Here is a 17,808-nt window from a genome sequence, read left to right as displayed (position 1 = left end):
GAGTCTCATTCTGTTTCTCCGCTTAATTCACTCCACCTCCTCTCTCACTATCTTTTTTTAGACTTCAATAAAATAGATGTTGACCTTTTGAGTGAGATTTGAATATTCTCACACAGTCACAGGAGCCACAAAATGAAAAAGGTGAAGGGATGTCTTTTATTTGACATGAGTGTTAAGATGCAGTTCCAGTGAGAGGGGTAACCCAGGGAGTGGCTAACAGTGGAGATTTTCTTCCTGGAAAGAAAGGTCTGGGGTCAGCCTGGGACCTCCTTACACTTGCAAAATCCCACTTAACAACAGTCCTGCTCTTTATCAACATGAATATTCCTAGATAAGGAAACTGAAGCCCAGAGAAGTTAAATGACTTCTCAAGGTCACACAGCTAGAAAATGGCACAATCAAAACTAGGACCCACACCTTCTGATGCAGAACCCACCCCCACTCTCCTCTACATACACTGTGGATGAGCCCAGTCCTTCCATCTCATCAGGACTTCTGTCTACACTGGGGCATTTTATAAACCAAAGCTTAAGCAGCTTCCATTCTATGTGTATGTAAAAGAATCAAGTATGATTTCTGCTTTCCTCCAAAAGTAATAACTTTCCACCGAATTTTTATTTCTCGTTCTGACTCTTCAGTGACAACCCTGCTACCCAATTTAACCTCAAGACTCACATGAATTCCCAAGATCTGAAGGCAGCCGTAGAAAAAATCACCCAGAGAGGAGGGCTGTCTAATGTAGGTATGTGATCAGATTCGAAGCATTCTGTCTTGCTACCATGGTTCTCTTTCTACATGATGGTCTTCTAATATTCCATATAGGAGGAGGAAATAATAATCCATCCAGAAATGACTCACGCTATATCTGTATCTTTTCTAAACTATTGTCATAGATTCAGGAGGCAAGAATCATCATCACACATATGCTGGAGAGTTCCAACATGCCTGATTCCTTGGGGATAAGCAGGACCACCATCGTGACTGTTTCCTGGTTGGTCTACAATCATCAACTATTTAACATTAAGCTTCCTAACCAGTTCCATTTGGAAAGTCCCACAGTGCCTCTCGGTAATCTTGCTCTAATCAGCTCCTGTTATGGTGATGACCATACCAAGAAGTACATGTTCTTGTCTTTGAACTGAGTCTCCTGTGAGGTCTGAGCCTTGGGGGAACTGGGACGCCAGAAATCCAAGGTCTAGTCTTCAGCTGGCAGTTCCAGAAACTTCATTTTATCATTTCACTCAGAGGTAACTGGGCATTAAGAAACAGTTTCACGCTAACCAAGCTCAAAGGCTGCCAATGAGCTATGCCCATGTATAAATTTATAAATCGTAGTCTGGCTTTGGAGACCCAGGAAGGGCTGATTGTCCACTTCCCAGGGAACCTGTCTCTACCATCGAAGTCCAAGGAAATGGAGAAGTGAGCCACAGGCACTTGGCATGGAGCACATGCAGGAAGATTCTAGGCTGTTTTCAAAGGTGGCTTCTAAAGGCTTCCTGCAGACCCAGGACCTCCAAAGACCTGCCTCTTTTGAGATCAGGAAATCACTTTCTTAACTCTGCCACCATAGTCTCTTCAGGAATCTGCTTCAGCCAGGGAGCCACCATGATCAGGAAGCTTCTGATACAGTTGCCAGCTCCAAAACTATGCCTTGCCTGCACCATTCACACCCACAAAACAAATGCTCTGCATCTCACCACCTCGGCACCAACAAAGCTAGTGACCAAACAGAGGTGCCTGTGCTTACACTGCCCCAGAGGAGTCAAATACTCTACAGATATCTGTCAGCAGAATCAAAAGTACAGTCCCTGCCTCACTTTCATCTTCTAAATCTCATGAACCTGCATCGATTCATGAAACTAAAAGAAATCCAGAACTGTGACTGCGAGGGAGTCTCAACAATGTAGTTTTCAGATTCCAGCCTCTGCTTTCAAGACATGCTGGATGGTGGATGGAATGTGTTTTGAGCACTAATTGACCATGACCTCCAAATTTAGGATTGGGTGAAGTCAAGGTGATCTTATGGTTCCCTGTGCTCAAATACAGGCATCTCATATTAAACCAGGGGAGACTACTGGGTGCCTTGGGCCTTGGGGGAAATTATCCCTTGGCTATAAAAGCAGTTCTCAGCAGCCAAAGTTTTCCTTTAGCAACTGTGTTCTACACAGCCAGGTCACATGGGTTCTCCAAGACATTTCTCCAGCAACTGCATATGTAACCTTTTGATTCTTTCATTTGACGGGTAAGATTATACTAGCCAGTGGAGCCAGGATGCTGGCCCAAACCAGAAAAGCATTAAGTGTAATGACATTAACCCTAGTCTTAAGAAGGTAGTTCTTAATTTTTATTTAGATCGAGAACTCCTCTGAGAATCTCCTGCAGGCTATTACCCTTCTACCCAAATAGATACTTATACACACAAAACATTGTACAACTTCAGGAGACTTATGAATACACATCCCCAGTGCCCCAGAGGTCCACAGAAGCCAGATTAGGGTCCCTGTCTTACTGTAGGCAGCTATGCTGACTCTAGGGTGACCAGTCATCCCAGTTTGCCCTGGAGCATATGAGTCTTTCAATGCTAAAACTGGGGAAGTCCTGGCAAACTGGGACAGTTGGTCACCACCGCTGACCGCTGCTGACTCAGAAAATTCCCCGAGACCCCAGGCAGTACAAAATGTGTGCTTGGGAAAGGAATGTTGGAGGCTTCATTATACCTCACAGCAGTACTCTCAGCAGAGAAAGATTGTTGTCATGGAAATCTAGGCACAGAGACGTGGAGTGAAATACCTAGGCCACACAGCCAGTAGGTGGCATGGCCAGGGCTAAAACACAGTCTCTCAGTTCTTAGTGGGAACAGCGCCTCCCTGGCCAGCCAAATCTGTGCCCTAGCATAGAACTGAACAAAAGGTACCACTGAACCCTGGATCCTGCCCTCCACACCCAGCAGCTCCTGGAGCACCGGGCTCACCCCAAGCTGCAGGGGCCAAGCAGAGGCTCCTATCACTCCAGGTCAACTCCTCCCGCCCCACGCTCTCAGAGACAAAGTGGGGCCAGCTTAGGGGCTGAGTGCGGTTCCAGCACCCAAGCAGAAAAGGGACCCCTTTTGTTTCCATGACAGTCATTCTCACCGGCTTGCTGGTCCCTAAAGCTTTTTTTTTTTTTTTTTTTTTTTTAATGTGAGAAAATTAGATGTTTGAGGCTTAAAGTGATACTGGAGAAGGAAATGGATAGTGGTGGCGGCTGCACAACACCGTGAAGGTACTCAAAACCACTGAACTGTACACCTAAAAACAACTGATGTGGTAAGCAAAGAAACTAGCAAGGGAGAGACTGAGAGCGTTTTCCTGAACCATTTCTTGCTGCTGTGATCTAGTCCTATAATTGTAATCAGCATAATCACTCTAAGCATGAGTTTTCTTTTTCTTTCAGGCCGGGCCATCTCCTTCGTGACCAAGAACTTCTTTTCCAAAACCAATGGAAACAGAGGCAGCGCTCCCAATGTGGCCGTGGTGATGGTGGACGGCTGGCCCACAGACAAGGTGGAGGAGGCTTCAAGGGTTGCAAGAGAGTCAGGAATCAACATTTTCTTCATCACCATTGAAGGTGCCGTTGAAAATGAGAAGCAGTATGTGATGGAGCCCAACTTTGCAAACAAGGTATGAAACTGCCCAGAGACCCACCAACACAAGGATCCCCTGCACTTTGCAGTGTTGCAACAGCCTCCCAGGCCATGTTTCTCGTTCCTTCAAATGGGTGTTAAGCTCACTTCTAGGCAAGACAGCCTCCCGTGCGGGACTAGTACATCTGGAACCTGGAATGACACTCTAAAAGCAAAACCCCACAGGTACCTGGTGAACTGAGGCCAGCACCTTGGAAGGAGCAGAGTCGCCAGGGTCTCACATAGAGGCTCTTCCAAGCTCCTCTCACAGTGCGAGGGGCCTCAACCAGGCTGCCCAGTGAGCCTTCACACGAGCATGCATATGGGCACACATACACTTGCTCACACATGCATGTGCACGTGTGCACCCTGCAAATTAACCAATTGATAAACAAGGACAAGGGGACGTTGAACCAGGTCAGAGAGATCATGTTTTCAAACACGCTCCTGCGCACTTACTGTGATTTGCACGAGTGCCCTGCGCTCAGCCACTGGTTTCCTGTCCACACCCAGCACCACCCTCTCTCCACCCTGACGACGCTGGGCTGCCTGGTGGGGAGCCCTCCTCTCTGCCACTGGTTAGAATTTAGCTCAACCTCGACACTCATCTCAAATGTCACCTAGTCCATGGAAAGTTCTGTGAACCCCATTTAGGGTTTTTCTAAACCAATTAAAAATATTTCCTAGGATACTTTTAAGTCATTTCTTGTTTTAAAATAATTTTTTAATTAGACGAGTTCATCTGGAGTCATCAGGTCTGTGACCCCTGGAGAGGCAGTGGCATGGAGGAAACGTCACACTCGAGCAACACCAGCCCGGTCTCTTCCAGGGGCACACCGACCAGGCGGCTCGAAGTTATTTGCAGCTGCCTGACATTTTTCCTGGAACGAGCTTGGGCATAAGTAAATAAATACTCATTGCCTGAAGGCAGGGCTGTCTGGAGAACAATATTTGAGTTTCAAAGGCAGAGAGATTTGTGTTCCAGGCTCAGAGACTCAGGGATGTCCCTTCCCAGCTGGCCCTCAGTTCATTCCTTCATGACAGGGAGATTGTAATTCCAGTGCATAGGATGAGGGTGGGGATTTAATGCGAGAATCTCTCTAAGAGCATCTAGTGCAACACCTGACACACGTGTGGGACCTTTTCTCGCTGGGTACAGGGCTGCTCTGGAAATAGTACTTTAGCTATTTCTCGTGTGTGTCTTGTGTCCGCAGTCAAAACAAAAGCTTTCTCTAATCCTCTCAAGCGCTGGTGCTCACCAATGCCAATCGAATGGCTGGCTGTCAGCACAAATGAACTGAGGAATCTGCAGAGGTATGAATATGAAGCTGTAAGCAGTGCTTCTTCATCTGTCCCTTTGGATTTGCTTAATGGATGGCTCTCCACTAAACAGACACCCAGCTGAGGGAGCGGGAGTGAGTCCGGAGATAACTTGAGGGGTTTCTGCCCCAGTGAGTGCCCAACTGGGTGAACCGAGATGAAGAAAAAGCTTTAGGAGGACTAACTAGTGCAGAAAACGAGAGTCTGTTTGCTTCTTCCCCTGGCCAAGGGTAATGGTGACAGACTGGAGAATTCACCCCCTGACCTAGTGGGCATCCCTCCCTCTGTCTTCCAGGCTGTGTGCAGGACCAACGGCTTCTACTCGCTCAGCGTGCAGAGCTGGTTCAGCCTCCACAAGACTGTGCAGCCCCTGGTGAAGCGGGTCTGTGACACTGAGCGACTGGCCTGCAGCAAAACCTGCTTCAACTCAGCTGACATCGGCTTTGTCATTGATGGCTCCAGCAGCGTGGGAACGGGCAATTTTCGCACAGTTCTCCAGTTTGTGGCCAACCTCAGCAAAGAGTTTGAGATTTCAGACACGGACACGCGCATCGGGGCTGTGCAGTACACCTACGAGCAGCGGCTGGAATTTGGGTTCGACATGTACAGCACCAAGTCAGACATTCTCAATGCCATCAAAAGGGTAGGCTACTGGAGTGGTGGGACCAGCACGGGGGCTGCCATCAGCTACGCCTTGGAACAGCTCTTTAAGAAGTCCAAGCCCAACAAGAGGAAGTTAATGATCCTCATCACTGATGGGAGGTCCTATGATGACATCCGTATACCAGCCATGGCCGCCTATCACAAAGGTAAGCTGGTCTTCTTGGCCAGTCTGGTGCTCGGCAGCCCTCTGCAGCTCAGTGAGATGGTGGGCCAAGGAAGGGGCTGTCTTTTTTATGCATTGGTTTTGTCTACCACCTACTAGGATGTTCAAAACCACAGAGGGTATTATGAGGAGTATAATTAAACACTGAAGGCCCCTCTGAGCAATGAAGAAAGAACATGGCAGAGAGCACCAAGATGTTTCATGCCCTGGCAAATCCAAGGCCTGCGATGACGGGGAATATCAACCCTCTCCTTTACGTCCTACACCCTGAGTCAGTGCACAGGAAGGTGCAACACCTTGAAAAGGAATTTGACTCTTTAGTCTCTATTGAAGACCACCAAATTGTGTTTAAAATTTGAAGAAAACTGATATTTTCAAAGAGAAGTACTATTTTGGTAATTAGCAGCTAACTAGTTGTTGGGGGGTTAGGGAAGACCTCAAAGAAATGTTCATTCAAAATATTTAAAGCGACATTTCCATATAAAAATTTATAAGAGGGCAACAGAGAGTTTAAAACCATGAAAAAAAGAACGAAATATTTTTATACATTTTTAGAAAATCAGTAACATTTAATGCCTCTGGCACAGAATCTATGTATAATGACTGTTTTGAAAAGCGTCATATCATGAAAGTACAACCAACCTAAAGAAAACCTCAAGTGGTCCTAGTAATGATGATAACAAAAGTAAACCACGTAGTCAGCAAACACCAGCGTCCTACAGATAAGTGTTAATGAACAAGACTCACTCAGGGCAGGGGTAGTTTTCTTTCTTCTTCTTCTTCTTAATTTTGTTTGCAGTACCTCAGGTATTCTTTAAAGCTGCTTTTAATTCTTCCTGAAACAAGGAAGGACAAATACAAAAAAAACGAGTCTTAAAACAAACAAGTAGTCCTGGAAACCAAAAGAACCAGACACCAGGTTCAGGCAGACATTTCCCAGTGATTTACCCCAGTGGAGCCTGTGGGGCATACTCATAATGACAGAATGGTAGATGGCCAGTGGGCCAGCAGTCACAGCGTCCCTTGTGCTCACGTCAGCAGAGCGCAGATGGTTTAAGGCTCAGAAGCAACCTACCCAAAGTTCCAAAGTGAGTGCTCAGAGCCAAAGGGGCCCGCTCTTGACTGTCAGACTCCTCTGTTTTCTCCAAACATCTGTCCCCAGCTCATGTTCAGCTCCACTCTCAATTATTTTTCTAGATGTACCTCCTTTGGGCCTCACCCAGAGGGTGTCCTTGGCCTTCTCCTTGTCAAGAGAAGTGCTGACTGAAAAAGATGTTCTGGGAGCTACAGGGGCTGTCATATTCTGGGCAGCTCTAAGGAACTAGGACCAATAGATGCAAATTACTTGGAAGCAAGGAGCATTGTGTCCCTGGAAGTGTCCGAGCCAAGGCTGGGTGAGCATCTGTCAGAATCACCAGTACAAGGTTCTCCACAACAAGGATGAACTCAAGGATTTGAGAAACTATATTTCTAACAGTGTTTGCATTGTCTTTATTGAGCAGAAATAAGGGCTTAGTGTATGCCAGCCCCATTCTGCAGCAAGCTGTTACTCTGCCACTTGCCAGCCTTTTAAAGCCCAAAGCCGAATTTTCCCAGTGTAGACAATATTAAGAGGAGACACTGAAGAGGTACGAGAAGAGACTAGCAGAATAAATGCAATTTAATGAGGCACAACCATGTGAGGTGTCGATGGCTCTCCAATCAGCAGGACAGGGCACTCAGACACTAGAGATAGTGACAAGCCACTGTGGGTAGTTGGGAGAGAGATGCCTGGGGAGGAAGGCCATACCCAGGCTCTGCCCTCTGTTTCACGGCCATCTTGCTCACCCTACTCTGGATAGTCTGAAGGTGGTGTGGATATAGTCTTTTGCAGAGTCAGGTCATGTAGCTGCTGACCAGATGCCCCCAACCCAAATCAAGAACCATAAACCAGGCAGTCTCCCAGTTTTCTCACTGAGAATAGATGCCTCGTCTCTGGATCTGCCCTCTGCTCCCTGGGGCATCCAGCTCCCTGTTGCAGTCTAACTCCTTTAATCCCACTCTACTCTTTCCCACTTGTATTTAGACATCCTCAAGTCTCTCTTCCTAAAAACTTTTTTTTTTTTTAAATCTCTTTGGCCCCACGTTCTGCATCCCTTACCACCTGCTCCTCCCCCGTGCAGCTGCACTTGTGGAAAGGATTAGCTACGTGTGCTTGTCCATACATCTTCATTCCTTCTTCACTCTCGACTCACAGCAATTCATTTGGTTTCTTTGGCATCTACTTCCGTGAAACTGCTCTCTCCAAACTACCAATGTCTTGTCTTTGTTTTTTGCTACATTCAATAAGCACTTTCTCCCCCATCTTTTATGACTTCCCTGCAGCATTCAATATGGTTGGCCACTTCCTCATCTTGAAACCCTTTCTTCATGGCAGTGATGGAGCAGATGCTGGGTGGCTATCTCTCCAGATCCTTGTGGAAGGATTTCTGCACTGGCATGAACTTGGATTCTATGGCTTGTAAAGTCATCCTCAAGCCTAAAGTGATTGAATTCTACTGTTTTAGTTAAAAAGATCTTGAACTGACTTTTGATGCATTTAAGACTCTGAGATTTTGTTTGGCTCTACACACAGATACAGGGGGCTTGTGCCATGTGGTGTGACCTGCATGGCAACAAAAATTTCACTTGTCCCAAAATATCATTCCTTTTGCTGCTCCTAGATATGAAATTCTTATCATGCATTTACTCCATTGTCTTTTTTTCCCCCTCAAACGACTATAAATTCCTATGAGCTAGCAAATATATCAATCTTGTTGCTTTTGGCATTGAGCAGATGTTCATGCTTTGGGGCATATTTCTGATTTTTGGATTTGGTTGCATTCAAATGCAACAGGCAACAGAGCAACAGGAAGGCAAGGATTCATTAGCAGGACCTTTTCTTGGGCACTTTTGCTTCATCTAAACTTTGTCCCTACAGGAGTGATTACCTATGCAATAGGCATTGCTTGGGCTGCACAGGACGAGCTGGATATCATCGCCAGTTACCCTGCCAAGGACCACGCCTTCTTTGTGGACGAGTTTGACAACCTCTACAAATTTGTCCCCAAGGTCATCCAGAACATTTGTACAGAGTTCAACTCACAGCCTCGGAACTGAATTCAGAGCTGACAAAGCACCAGCAAATGCCGCTTTCCCGACTGGCTCTGGGACACTCTGTGCTCTATGGAGCAGCAAGGCACATGGGGCTTGGGAAACGATGTGCTGTTATTATTCCTTGCCAGTGTGGTGTTTCATACTTTAAAACTTGCAGTTAGAAAGATGATCATAAATCTGTAGAATGAGCCAAAATGATACATCCTTCTGAGGGTGCTGGGGATTTTAGATTTTGACAATTGTGTTCAAAATAACTATTCAGAATAGAGTACAACACTTATGACAGGCTTAACCAAAGCTTTTGTGAGGTTATTTTATTTTTTATTTCTCATTAGAACTCTGTAACTCTCAACAAGTTTCATTTTTGTCATGACAACATAGGAGTTGCTTAATTAAATATTTAAAAGAACATCATGTGATCATTCTGACGGTGTCATGAGTAATGTTCACAAGATTTGTGGCAGGGCCACCATCCTCTGCTCTTCTTGTTCCCCAGAGCACTTGCTGTGCACTCACTCCTGGTCCAAGGTGACAACACATCCACGGAGGTACAGAGAAAATGTGGCGGCAGCATGGCTTCTCCTGATTTACTTCCTTCTCTATTATCTGAATCACTGTGTTCCTGCAACCTCTAGCTTTAGAAACAGGTGGGAAATGACCCAGGAGAACCAAGTTGATTTAAAATTGGTGCATTAGGCTAGTACAGACACTCTCAGCTCAAGCTGCACATTAGAATCACTTGGAGACCAAAACACTTGTTCTCTGGCCCCATCTCAATACCAGCAAAATCTGAGTCTCTGGGAAGGGAGCCTGACGTTGGCCTGTTTGAAGAGCTCTCTGGTGATGTTGAAATGCTGCCAGGACTGACAACCACCAAGCTACCTCTGAGCAGGCAGTGTTATAGCTATTTCCTGGGAGAGCCCTATTTATACCTGTTGTTCAGGATCCCATTCAGTTTGGCATTTTTCCTGGATTTTTCATTTGTTAACTAGCTATTACTATTAATAGTTGCATTAAAATGAGCTGGGATCAATTTGGTCAAATTCCATTTTTTATTTCTAGCTTCTGCCAAGAACTCATGTGCAACAGGGAAACATTTAAAAGAATCATAAATAGAGATGATTACTTGACAAATTATGTTTTGTAAAAATGAGTGTTGAACAATGCTACTCTGAATGAAAATGTTGTTGTCTACAGAAAAGAGTTAATTTAACGTGTCAGCAATTTCAATTTTATTAACTATTCATTTTACTTTGAAGGCAAGGCAACTGCAAACAAATATGTTCAAAAACTTCGAAATACAAAAACTATCTTCAAAAAGGAAATTCCTCATAAGGATACCAGCAACACACTATTAGTGACAGATTCAGCTAAGAAACTAATTAAAGAACTTAAATAAGTAGTAGCAACGATTATTCTGCCTATATTTTTGAATATGTAGATAATTGATATAAAGTTTTTTTCAACGTTGCTTCGATGTATACACACGTTATTTTAATTTTTTTAAAGAATAATTTTTTTTGAAAATAGTTTTGAAATATAATTATTTTGCAGGGGGCTTAATATAAAATCGATCTGTCATTAATAGGTAAATATTTCCCAAAATAATATTATTTCGGTATCCTCTTTCATTACAAAATTGTCCCAGTTTGGAAAATAAATTATATGGTCACCCTAGTTATAGATATTATAATTTTGAAGCTAAATGAAACCTTCTCAAACGGGCCCATTGTCTATATCCTGTCAATAAGTATTTGAGTGTGGAGGTAAGCGAGATGACTGAGGTGCTCAGAGGCTATGGTATTATCAAAATTTTCTATCTTCACATCACCAAAGATAGTGACAGAACTCAGGATAGAGAGAAATAGTGATCCAAGCTCTGGGATGTTCGGCAGATGAGAGAAGGTAACTGCGAGGTTGGGAGAAGGCAGCAGTGACAGGGATGGAAGGCCGCGGCTAGACCTTCAAGGGAGCAGGTGCTTCGAGGGAGAAAGAAAGGGAGATGGGAAGAGCAATGGGGGTGAAGAGCAGAAGTATCCCATTCCAGGCCTGAAACCCATGGAGTGAGGCAGCACAAGCAGCCTCCACGTGAGAAGCTGCAGAAGACAACCAGCTTTCAGGTAAATGGACGCAAGAAGGGATGGGGGCTTTGGGGAGCTCGCGGACAACTGAGAGCAGCTCCCTACAATGCAGTGGGAAGGCTGGGGTGGGAGTGGAATTGGATGAGGTCAGAGTTTGCACCAAGCAGTTTGGGTGACATGGAAGACTGAGATGTAAACACTACCTTGCTTAATCTAAACCGTGACCAATACTGTTGAGCAGCACTAAAATCATACACTAGAAACAGAACCTTAGAGACAATTCATGCCAAACCCTCCAATGGCAAAAAAGAAACCCAGACCAGAAGAAGATTGTGCAGATGTGAAGGAACAGAACTAGAATTCAGATCTTCTGTCTTCCAATCTACTGACTCACTTGACTACTTTCTTGCGGTATGGGTGGCGGAGTCAGAACCCCCAGCCCCAACCCCAAACCTACCCAACACACACAACTGGTTCTGTACACTCCTGGGCTCTGGTCTAGCCTATGCAGAGCTCTCTGGGTCCTGCAGACTTGGAGCCAATCTCTTCCTAAGGTGGTCTCAGCACAAAAGCTCTTCCACACTCTTTCTCCTCTAAGTCAATCAAAACAAGCAGACAAAGGAGCATCAGGCCAGCTTCTCTGAGTGCATATGATGTCTAAACTCCACTCAACTTAATTATCTCACCTCTCAGGAGTTAGAGCCCTTTGAAAGAAGTTGCTTCACTAAAACTTTTGCAACAAGGCTCTGCTAAAAATTTTCAACCATACTGACAGGTTCAGATAGTTCTTGTTCTCTGGGTTCTTTAAACCCTTTTGAACAAGACAAAAGCTCCATGAAGCAAGTTTTCCAGCAGAAGTCTCAGGGGACTGGCATGGGTATACAAAGAAGACAATGCTTGTGTGCCCAGGGATTTTCAGCCTCAAAAAGGAGTTTCAGAGTAATAATGTTGTTTTCCAGTCACAATCGTAAGAAAAGTTCTCCCCTTAGATTACCAACACACAAATGTAGTAAGTAGGAAATATGCTTAAAAGCATGAATTCAATTATTTTTTGAAGGAGACATTTATTCAACTAATGCCTTTGAGGAATTCACGGTTCAGTAGGAAATCACACACAAATGAACAATTAAAATCATATAATATCATGGGATTATGCACAAAGTGCATGACTGGTGATTGCAAACAATCTCATGAGAAATCAAATCATAATAGTGCCTAACAGTTAGTGAGTGTTTGCTACACACTAGGCACTGTTCTAAGGGCTTCACATGTGTTAACTCACTTATCTTACCTCTCTGATTTGCTGAGAGAGGTACCATTATTATTCACATTCTCCAGATCATGCAGCCAGGGCATGAGATGTCAAGGAACTTGCCCAAGGTCATAAAGCTGGTAGAGGCAGATCTGGGAATTAAACCCAGGCAATCTGACTCCAGGATCTATGTACTTAACCACTTTACTTCTTAAAATAGTAACATAAAATAACCAAAGTGGCTGCATAGGGTGTTTGCTAGTAAACTTGACAACTTAAAATGTATGTATAATTCTACAAAGTGCACTCTCAAGATTTATTAAGTGTACAAAGTGAAGAGTCTATTAAATGTCCAATGCAAACTGCACTTTCCCCCTTCATTCCTCTTGGTCCTCTGAACAGCCATCCTGCCTTCACTTAGGGTGGATGATTTTAACCTATAGTTTATTGTCCTTTTAGCTCCCTAAACACATTAGGCTCTTCATCACATTGCTAAACTCCTATTCATCCTTTGAGTCTCAGTTCAAATGCCCCCTCTTCTTTGGAGCCCTCTCTGACTTGCTCAGATAGACTTAGGCCCTCTGGTTACAGAATCATGACCTACCTATTTTCCAGCAATCTTTTTAGTCTGTTCTCAATAAGAGACACAATCCACACATGTCATCAGGGACACAGAATATAGGGAATGAGAATTAAGTCTAGTTCTGGCTACATCTAAGTCATCTGACAGTGCTAACCCCTAACACAATGGCTCTGGTAGAATGGGAGTCAGAGATATTTCAGGAAGAGGGAAAATAGAGAATCAATCTCCATCCAGACTGTACCACTCTTTCAAATATCCTTATGTGGTTCATTAACGTATGTTATAATCACTGTTTTTCTAGGACTAGAATCCTCTTCAAGTATCTACCTACAGGGTTATTCTGTTCCTCACTTTCTGCTCTCATTTTTCCTACAGAAATGAAAGTCTTATTTTCTGTTTACCTCAATGAGATTCAATCAACAAACGTGTTTTAAGCACTATTATTATGTACCAGGCACTGTGATAGGCACTGAGGAATACCTGGTCCCTGCCCAAGGAGCTTAGAGGCCAGTGTGAGACACACATAAACAGATAACATCTGACTGATGTGACAGGCAAGCTTGAGAAGGCTTGCTGGGCTTGCTTTTGCCTATTTTAGCCAGATGAAGGAAGATGGAAAAGGTATCCCAGCAGAGGGAATGACAAAAGCAAAGGCAAGGAGTCATGAAACAGTGTGACACACAGAGAGAATGACAGCATGAAACTCAAGACAGGGGTGCCAGGAAATGAAGCTGGAGAGGCAGGGGCCAGGTCATGGAAGGCTGTGTTAGTTAAAGTTCTCTCGGTTGCAAGTAACAGAAACTCAATTCACAGTAGCTCAAGCAAAAAAGGAATTTTTGGATGGAAACTAGAATAACTCATGAACTCCAAGGTCAGGGAGATCGTCTCAGAAATGGAAAGGTCAGGAGAACCACATAGCCCTCTCACTCTACTCTCCTCGAGAATGATCTTCATTTGGAAATTGTTGAACAACCCTGCGGAGGGAACAGAGTAAAACTTCCCCTTCCAGAAAAGATTGACCCCATGATGCAGCCTTCTTCAGTAGGGTCACCAACAAACCACATCATTCTACCCGATCACCTCGCAATTAATAACCTTTCGAAATTCCTTCAAGCACTAGGTTGTCTTGAATGCTGACAAATGCATGTCCACAAGTACCTAGGTCTGGAAAACCAAATGAAGGCTGAAAATAGTCTTCCTCTATTTCACTTAGAAGCTTTACCCAAGAAAACCAATGGCTGTCTCTCTAAGACTCCCTTTCACTCCTTTTGGCTTCAAGGCTACAAGATGTTACTAGTTTTTAGGCCATTGAAAACTGTTCAGACTGTCAAAAAGGCAGAGGTGCCGATTCTGGGATCCAATTCTGTTTTTAGTAGGAAGGCCTGACTGGGGAGAAATGTACTATTTCAATAACCATCCATACGGAAAACCAATTTGGGTGAAAGACTACAATTTCAGAGCAGGCTTTGCTCTTTTTCTTTTCTTTCTTCTTCTTTTTTTTTTATGTTCTGTAATTGAAAAAATACTGAGCTTAACTTTATCTTTGCCATCCCTCTTACACATACTGGGCCAGTAGCAAACAAGCTGCCCAAGTAAGCAAATGCTATACTCGGCTTGGCAGCTGAGACTTATAAAAAACACAATTCCGGCTGAATAGTTCCTTTCTGCAACTCTTCTAGTTTCACACTTCATTGAGGTGAGCAGGGTGTATTCAGGTTAATGGCAACTTGGAATCTGGGTTCTCGACAAAGAGCCTTTACATGACTGCCCAGGGCACAAAAAATAGGAGAGTTTGGGAGCCATGGGGACTATGCAAACACCAAAAAAAGACCCAAAATAATTTTAATTGTTGGTCTGGCATTCCCAAGGCATTGGTAAACTTGCATCTTGATATTATGATACTGATTTTTTTCAGTTACCCTACTCTACAAGTTCTCCTTGCAATCAGAGTGAAAGGGAGTTTCTTTCCAACCTTAATGGGGATGCGGGGAGATGCGTGGCATTTTAAAGCCAAAGAGGGAACAGGGACACGTCAAAGTTTACAGACCGCTGTGGTAATGACTGTCTAAGATACACACCAAGCAAAATAAATGAGCAGATGAAGTTTTCTGAAGGGCAAAGTAGCAGTATAATTCGGTTTTCTCCTAAGAGAATACCTTCATTGAACTGGGGCACAACTGCAGTGTGAAAACTCAGGGGATCTTTCCAGCTTCTATGACCTAAATGCAAGGCCTGGAACACCCACGGGCCTGTTTCTCCCTACAGACATGGGGCATTCTCCTGAAGGGGAAAATCAACGCTTTCATCCTGGAGTCATTCTAATCTTGGGAAGTTAGCAAAGATCTCTGGAAACAAAATACTAGTGGAGCCGTGGCAGCTTCAGGTGGGGGTCGTCCACATGGGCAGCCAAGACCATCCTGGCAGGACCACAGGCTTGTTCATGAGCAAATCTGGAACATCCTTCAGACGCCTCCAAAATACTTGGTCCTATGCCAAGTGAGGACAAGCCAATGACATTAAGTAATTTTTATTGATATGACTTTATTTGTATCCCCAGGCTGGGGAGGCCTAGGGAAATTCTGATGACAAGAATAAAACCAATCATAGGCATCAGTTATGAAATCTCGATGTACCATGAACTGTACTGCAGCTTTACATTCACCATGTCATTGAATACACACAGAAATCATGTTGTGAAATAAATGTGTATTTCAAAACCATTTTTTTTCTTCCATACTTAGAAACTGGTCTTGAAAGACAACCATAATTGAGAGTCAGCTATGGCAGCAGTTCCCAACTTTTTGCCACAAGGGACCAGTGCTCCTATGAGAATCTAATGCTTGATGATCTGAGGTGGAGCTGAGGCAGTGATGCTAGCGTTGGGGAGCAGCTACAAATACAGATGAAGCTTGGCTCGCTTGCCTGCTGCTCACTTCCTGCTGTGCAGCCCAGTTCCTAACAGGCCACGAACCAGTACTGGTCTGTGGCCCAAGGGTTGGTGACCCCTGAGCTATGAGATGAACATATTTTCATAGTTCATTACATCCTCAATTAGTATTCTGTTTTCCAAATGAGGGCAGTGAGGCTCAGAGAGGTTAAAAAGTTGGCCAAGATCACACAGCAGATGGGAAGAACTCGGCCGTGAACCCTGAGTCTCCTGACTCCAGCTCTAGTGCTTTCTTGATTACAGAACAGCCTCCTTGCCTGCCCTGTTTTCTCCTCTCTCTTTTCACCTGTGAGTCACCAGCTACTTTATTCTCAGCTGTGTTTCCCTCTTCCTCTAGCTCCTATCTTTTCAGCTTTACACAACTTGTGCCTATATATTTTTTTCTCTATTTCTACTCTGCAGCATGGAATCCAAGATCTTAGAAAGTTACCTGGAAGTGCCTAGTGCCTTTTGTACCTCTCCAGGCAGCTGAGGGGTGAAAAGAAAGGTCCCAATGTGGAACTTCTCCCAACCTATCTATTTTAAGGAGAAAGTATTTGGTTAATGAATTGTTTTGGTTTTCAAGGGACTCTGAACATTCACATCGCCAAACATTTTAGAAACAAGTTGCTCTGAGAAATTTTCTTTGACCAAACTCTAATTATATCTCAGAATAGTTACCTCCAGTGAAAGCCAGTTCGGGTCTGTCAGTCTGCCCTCTCCAACTCTAGACGCCATGGTAAAAACCTTTCCCATATCTACTTCCTTCCACAGAGTAAAATAGGGTGGCCACTGTAAGGACATGACTCTCCAACAAAAATGCCTCCTCAAAGGTGTAGAAAGAGAAGAGACGTTATTCAGGTGAAAAGTTTGCAAACCAGAGGAATGAAGCTTCTGATAGAAGCCTGAAGTTCACTCCACTGAAACAACCGCGGAGGCTGCTTTTTATAAAGGTCCCACCCTGATTCCTGATTGGTCCATTTTTATGTAAATGAGGGCTCCCAATCCCACCATTCTGATCGGCCCAAATTACAAGGTCCTGATTGGTCATAATTATGCATTCTTATTGGACGTTATGGAGCTGCTTGGATTGGTCAGATGTCATGAAACTACAGCTGCACAGTTCTGATTGGACGAGGCAGGTCTCAGCGGGAAAGTCAATACCAGGAACTCATTTAAAAGAATTGACTCAGAAGGCAGGTACACAGTGCAGAAAGCTGATAGGTCAGTGTGTGGCTTTTCCCTGACACGCAAAGTGGTGAGAGGCCTCTGCCAGGAATGGCTGCTAGACTCTGGTTATGAATTTGTGCTGTTAACCATGAGGGTCTTTCTTGGCAGGTATAATCTAGGTTTGCCTGGCACTCTGGCAACATTGTTACCTCTACAGAGGCCACGTGGGCAAGGCTCAGCTACAGTTTGACCAGAGTTTGCTTGGAATGCCCCAGGATCATCCAAAGAACAAGGTAAGGTAAGAAGTTTCCGAAGAGCTTTCACAGGGCCACATTCATTCACCTCTCCATCTCTTAGAAGGTGTCCACAAGACATTCTTTTTCAGCCTACACGGTTTCAGTGTAGGATTTTCTACCTGGCCCCTCCTTAGGGTTCAGCTGTAGGTGAATTCACTGCCCTTTAGAATTGTCCTGGCACTCACATTGCCTGTCATCCGGCCCCTTTTATTTGGTGTTGTCCAATGGGACAAAGAAGTTGACTATATAGTAAGCAGTCTTAATCCACTTGGGTCTCTTATATCCTTACCTGCGAAACCTATGGCAGAGTAACAAGTCCATCCAGCCATGGCAGTAATCCCTGTTGCATAGAGACTGTCTGGTTGACAGCAACTATTTTTTTCCAGCTGCCCTAGGAAGCCCTCCCTGCCACTATGGTGTCCCCAAAGAGGTTTCTGAATGCTCCTGATCCTGCACATCCACAACAATGCCAAGTTCTTCTCCAGTCACCTGTCCCAGCTGCAAGTGATTGGGAAACTTTTTCTTACTAAGGAGAAAAGTACAAAATTCTCTCTTCAT

The 17,808-nt window shown here is 44.3% G+C and overlaps 1 protein-coding gene across 1 annotated transcript in view; it reads left to right on the top strand.

Moving 5' to 3' along the window:
- VIT (vitrin) overlaps nt 1-9,356 on the top strand; it is an 89,844-nt gene extending 80,488 nt beyond the window's left edge. The window contains exons 13-16 of the mRNA XM_039887418.1: nt 639-742; nt 3,433-3,659; nt 5,277-5,790; nt 8,767-9,356. Coding sequence (XP_039743352.1) covers nt 639-742; nt 3,433-3,659; nt 5,277-5,790; nt 8,767-8,945 — 1,024 coding nt within the window. The 3' untranslated portion in view covers nt 8,946-9,356. The remainder of the gene's footprint in view (nt 1-638; nt 743-3,432; nt 3,660-5,276; nt 5,791-8,766) is intronic.
- The last annotated feature ends 8,452 nt before the right edge of the window (nt 9,357-17,808 follow it).

This window comes from Pteropus medius, unplaced genomic scaffold (assembly GCF_902729225.1).
Source record: "Pteropus medius unplaced genomic scaffold, Ma_sr-lr_union100, whole genome shotgun sequence".
Classification (NCBI taxonomy): domain Eukaryota; kingdom Metazoa; phylum Chordata; class Mammalia; order Chiroptera; family Pteropodidae; genus Pteropus; species Pteropus medius.
Note: the sequence above shows the minus strand (reverse complement) of the source record. Positions and strands in the feature narration are given on the sequence as shown.